The 6,000-nt window shown below is 44.7% G+C and overlaps 1 protein-coding gene across 1 annotated transcript in view; it reads right to left on the reverse strand.

Annotated features, from left to right (window-relative positions):
• The window catches only part of PSTPIP1 (proline-serine-threonine phosphatase interacting protein 1), a 32,993-nt gene that overhangs the window by 20,125 nt on the left and 6,868 nt on the right, over positions 1-6,000 (reverse strand). Inside the window, exons 2-3 of the mRNA XM_070762291.1 lie at positions 4,788-4,888; positions 1,482-1,556 (exon numbers count right to left, since the gene is read on the reverse strand). Coding sequence (XP_070618392.1) covers positions 1,482-1,556; positions 4,788-4,888 — 176 coding nt within the window. The remainder of the gene's footprint in view (positions 1-1,481; positions 1,557-4,787; positions 4,889-6,000) is intronic.

The raw sequence follows: 6,000 nt of genomic DNA on the forward strand, positions 1-6,000 counted from the left end.
ACATTTTGTGTGCTGATTTTCCCCCGCTTTGAAACCAAACCAGAGCAAAGTGTGTTTCACTTTGTGAAAGAAGAAGGACTGTGAATTGCCTCACAGCTGCAAGCTAAGTATCACAGAACTGATAAGGGACTTGTACAAATTACCAGTTTGTTTGGAGACGAGGGCTCTTTGCTATACCAAAAGAGGGCTTGGTTTAAGTGAATTTTCATTATAAAGAACGTTGTTTTGAATTTTCAAACGTGTGGGTGTGCCTGAAATTTGTACCTGTGCATTTTCGGGAGGAGTCTGCCAGAGAGCCCGACAGAACAACTAGTATCTTATATGTTTTACTAATGCAGGAATAGACCAATGGCTATTTCTCAACCATGGCAATTTTGAGATAGGTGGATTTCAACTCCCAAAATTCCCCAGGCAGCACGGCCCAAAAACACTCATAGGAGCACACACTTCCACTTAATAACTGCCTCATCAATCACTTAACAATTGTGGTATTCACTGAACAACTCCCGCAAAACGGTCCTATAATCGGGTCCTGTCACATAAGAGCGTCAAATTATGACCATCATGGTTTATTAATGGCAATTTAACCACCAGTAACGGAAAGCCACCCAAAAAATCTTATCAAGAGTTAGATCAGTCATACTAGCTCTTGCCAATCCTGGTTCTTACGTTCTATCAACCCCTGGATACAGGTCCTAGCCATCAATTCATAACTTAAGATTGACGTGGTTGCAAAAAACAGCGATGGGTGCAGGAGGTTATGTGGCTCCTTATTTTTTGCAACCCAGAATCCTATTGGAGGTGGAGATAGCGTGCGGATATACGGGCGCCTTGGATTGCCGATTCGCTCTTCAAACCTGGCAACTTTTAAGACTTGTGGACTTCCGACTCCCAGAATTCCCCAGTCAGCCTGGGAATTCTGGGAGTTGAAGTCCACAAATATGGTCCCCAATGTTTGCCATACTTGCCCACTTGTGCAATAGAGACTGCAAAGCTTCCAAGTCCCAAAGATGTTTTTTTTTCAAGAAGCAAGTGGACTTTACTGGTTTTTTTATTTGAAGACGTTTCGCTTCTCATCCGAGAAGCTAAGGGTTAAATATGTTAAAGGGTTAAATAAGGTCCAGGAGGGAAGTGTTTTTAATAGGAAAGTGAACCCAAGAACAAGGGGGCACAATCTGAGGTTAGTTGGGGGAAAGATCAGAAGCAACGTGAGAAAATATTATTTTACTGAAAGAGTAGTAGATGCTTGGAACAAACTTCCAGCAGACGTGGTTGGTAAATCCACAGGAACTGAATTTAAACATGCCTGGGATAAACATATATCCATCCTAAGATAAAATACAAGAAATAGTATAAGGGCAGACTAGATGGACCACGAGGTCTTTTTCTGCTGTCAATGTTCTATGTCTATGTTTAAGATTGACTTTAATATAAACAAAGAAATAATTGGTTTTTTTTAAGTGACACCGCAATGGACTTACTTGATTTCGCTTTGGCCTCCTGCTTTCCGGGCGATTTGTACCAGCTCCTTGCCATACCGTTCTTCAGCCTGGGCCCTGTTAAATAAAATCCCATCTTTATTTTCTACTCAAATCATGCTGGGCTTCCATCTGTTACCGAACGCCATCCTTCCCGTAGTGCATAATGAACAAGAACATAAGAGTCTTCGGAGAGGGGCGGCATACAAATCTAATAAATTATTATTATTATTATTATAAGAACATAAGAAGAGCCCTGCTGAATCGGGCCAAAGCCCATCAGGTCCAGCATTCTGTGTCCCACAGTGGCCCACCAATTGTCCAGGGGGATCTTGAGCAGAAAGAGAAGGCAAGACCCTCCCTTTCCCTTGACCCCCAACAAATGGTACTCAAGGCAGTCCTGCCTGCCTCAACCAACATAGAGGCGGCACATGGACATCTGTTTCAATAACCACCTATGATACACTTATTTATTTTATTTTATTTTATTTATTTATTCATTTGTCCAATACACAAATACATAGGAAGAAAGATAGACATGTGATAATATAAAAGAGGGTGAAAGTGAACTTAGAGGAGAGGATATATGAAAGGAAGAGAATATATAAGATAGGTGAAAGAAAGGAAAGACAATTGGACAGGGGACGAAAGGCATCCATGACTCTCTCTAATCCTGCCTTGAAGCTCTCCAGGCTGACAGCTGTGACGACCTCTTCTGGAAGGGAATTCCATAAACCAAGGGCCCTCTGGTGAAGAAATATTTCCCTTGATTTGTCCTCACTTTCTTACCTGTGAGCTTTAGGGAGGGCCCCCATGTCCTAGTATTGGGTGATAGAGAAAAGAATTTTTCTCTATCCACCTTTTCTATCCCATGCATGATTTTATACACGTCGATCATGCCACCCCTTCAACGCCGCCTTTCAGGGGTGACTTGATTGAAGTGTATAAAATTATTTTCTCTATCACAACTCTGAGAGTTGACTAGGAAAGATCTCAAAACCGTAGAAGATGGCAAGGGAAGAACTTTGATGGTGGCCTTGTTGACAAGAAGGGTCAACTGGTTTGGAGGCCACAGTGGGATGAACCGAAGCTGCTCTGATGCCTTCTGTTTGATGAGGATCTACATTATGTGCTCGTGGGAGCTCCATACTCCATGTTGCTGCCTTTCCCATCCTCTCTATCCCAAGAGGAAGGTTTGCAGGAAATACAGCTCCACAGTTGTGTTTTGGTAGATGCTAGGTAGATTCCCTTCCTCCTCTTCCTCCTCCTCCTCCTTTTTCCTCTCCACAGCATTTTCAGCCCACTAAACTCCAAGATGAAGGCAGCTTTTCCATCGGGCCTCAGAAATCTTTACTCACGACTTCTAAAATAGCTCTGATGAGGGGCAAATCCCGGGTCGCTTTAGACTCTGAGGTGATTCACTTGTTTTCCACCCACCCCAAATACGTGATAGTTTAGACATTAGACTTCTCCAAATTGGAGATGCCTGATGAACCTCCGCGCCTTAAGCAGGTATAACAGATTAACAGAGTAGGAAGGGACCTTGTAGGTCAGGGGTCCCCAAACTTGGCCACTTGAAGACTTGTGGACTTCAACTCCCAGAATTCTCCAGCCACCTATGGGAGTTGAAGTCCACAAGTCTTCAAGTGGCCATGTTTGAGGACCTCTGTTGTAGGTCATTTAGTCCAAGCCCCCATCCAAGTAGGAGATCCCACACCAGTGGTTCCCAACCTTTTTTTGGCCACGCCCCCCCCTAAACATCCTGAGGCCTCCCCGCCTCCCCATGACATATAATTCTTATTATTCAAAAAGTGCACTACTCACACGGAGGAAGCCTAAAAGACCATTAACTAGGTTTAATCAAGGTTCCAATTGCCCCCATTAAAAATGAAATCCCCCCTGTGGGGCGTGGGCCCTCCACATTGGGAACCAGGGCCCGACACAATTTCTGGCAAATAGCAGCCCAGTCTCTCCTTGAAATCCTCCAATGATGAAGCTCCCACAACTTCTGAAGGCAACTTCTGGGTTGATCCTTCTCCCTGTCAGAAAATTCCTCCTTATTTCCTGGTTGAATCTCTCCTTGGTCGGTTTCCATCCATTATTCCTTCCCTGTCCTTCTGGGGCTTTGGAAAATAGCAGGACCCCTACCTCCTCTCTGCGGAAGCCCCACAAATATTGGTGGAGCCCTGCTACCACGTCTCCCCTGGCCCTTCTCTTATTTAGAAAGCCCTCGACTTACAACCATGATTGGGGGGGCAGAATTTCTAGCTGGGTGATTAACGGTGCTTTGCTTAACAAGGATGGCCCCCCAAAAGTCAAAAACCATGCAGGACTCGCTTAAAACAAACCCAGGGAGAATATCATATGCTGCAATGGCCTACTGGTCAATGACTACTTCAGCTTCAACCACAACAACACAAGAGCACGCAACAGATTCAAACTTAATACGAACCACTCCAAACTTGACTGTAAAAAATATGATTTCAACAATCGAGTTATCGAAGCGTGGAACTCATTACCGGACTCAATTGTGTCAACCCCTAACCCCCAACATTTCTCCCTTAGACTCTCCACGATTGACCTCTCCAGATTCCTTAGAGGCCAGTAAGGGGCGTACATAAATGCACTGGTGTGCCTTTCGTCCCCTGTCCAATTGTCTTTCCTTTCTTTCAACTATCCTATATATTCTCTTCCTTTCATATATCCTCTCCTCTAAGTCCACTTTCACCCTCTTTTATATTATCACATGTCTATCTTTCTTCCTTTGTATTTATGTATTGGACAAATGAATAAATAAATAAATATTAGGTCCCACAGAGTTGGCCTTCTCCGGGTCCCGTCGACTAAACAATGTCATTTGGCGGGACCCAGGAGAAGAGCCTTCTCTGTGGCGGCCCCGACCCTCTGGGACCAGCTCCCCCCGGAGATTAGAACTGCCCCCACCCTCCTTGTCTTTCGTAAAGTTCTTAAGACCCATCTCTGCCGTCAGGCATGGGGGAATTGACACATCTCCCCCGGGCCTATACAGTTTATACATGGAATGTTTGTGTGTGTGTTTGCTTTTAATAATTGGGTTTTTAGTGTTTTTTAAATTATTAGATTTGTTTTTTACATTGTTCTTGTTATTGTTGTGAGCCGCCCCGAGTCTACGGAGAGGGGCGGCATACAAATCTAATAAATAAATAAATAAAATAAAATAAAATAAAATAAAATAAACCAATTGGGGAATCTGACTGAGATCCATCGGACCCCTTCATGCGACTCCGGTTCCTCTCGTTCCCCACCCTCCTTCCCACGCTTCTTATTTACCTTTGCTTGATCAAATCTTCCACGTCTTTGCACATTTTCCTCCCATCCAGCAAACGTTGCAGGAGCGCTTCGTATCCGGAGTGGAGAGTGAATTCTTTGCACTAGAAAGAAATTAAAAAGAACAACAGAATGTCCGTCACCGTCTCACCGTTTCTACAACGTTCTCTTTCCCGCGCTTCCAGAATGTGTTTGAAATGAGCAGAACCATCCCTCGAAGACCCTCTTAGTCACTGCTGACCCCTCGGATCAATGCCAAGGGTCAGAAGACCCCGCCTGTTGTCCTCCTGTTTTCTTCCAAACCAAGATTATCCAAGCACGATTTCCCCAACTACCCAAGTTTCCATCTCCGGATCTCTTCTCAACGTATCGACCAGCGCAAGCCAGTAATTCAATTCCAAGTTTGATTAAAGCTCAGGAGCCAAGATCCAGATAATTCCATTAATGTATCCTACTTCGGTCCATGGTGGCTCTGGAGTAGCAGTTCAATTCAATTCAATTTATTAGATTTGTATGCCGCCCCTCTCTCAACCTTGGCACCTTTATGATGGCTGGATGACAACCCCCAGAATTCCCCGTCCAAATATTTTCTAGCCACCATTTCAAGAGAAACTCTGAAAATCAAGGTCAGTCTGATTTTGCGAAGAACAAAAAAAAAAGACAACAACCCCCCCCCCCCCCCCCAAAATAACCTACAGGCGCGCTTGCCATCCGTACGTTAGCCTGCGGGAAAATCTGGAGCCTTCAACACCCCAAGGGTTGCGTGAGAATGCTGCCTACATACACACCAGCCAGGCTGGGGAACTATCCGTTCAGATGTGGGTCAAACAAATGTGACTTCTTCGCCCAAATGTCTTCAAGGCTGCTTTGGGCTTTTTGAGTCACCAGCGTCAAGTCAAGGGTTGAACGACAGCCTTTTTCCAGGGGAAGAGTCATCCTCACCTTTGGGAATTCAGGGACGTGCAAATCTACTTTCTTCTAAGTCGTGCACGTCATTCACCGAGACCAGGGTTAGGCAAAGTTGGCTCTTCTGTGACATGTGGACTTCAACTCCCAGAATTCCTGAGCTGGCATGATTGGCTCAGGAATTTTGGGAGTTGAAGTCCACAAGTTATAGAAGAGCCAACTTTGCCTACCCCTAACCTAGAGCAGGGCTTCTCAAATAATGGGGCGGTGATTTCAAATACTGTATAAACCAGGTTGCAACGCCTTGGTC

Source organism: Erythrolamprus reginae, chromosome 10, assembly GCF_031021105.1.
Source record: "Erythrolamprus reginae isolate rEryReg1 chromosome 10, rEryReg1.hap1, whole genome shotgun sequence".
NCBI classification, from domain to species: domain Eukaryota; kingdom Metazoa; phylum Chordata; class Lepidosauria; order Squamata; family Dipsadidae; genus Erythrolamprus; species Erythrolamprus reginae.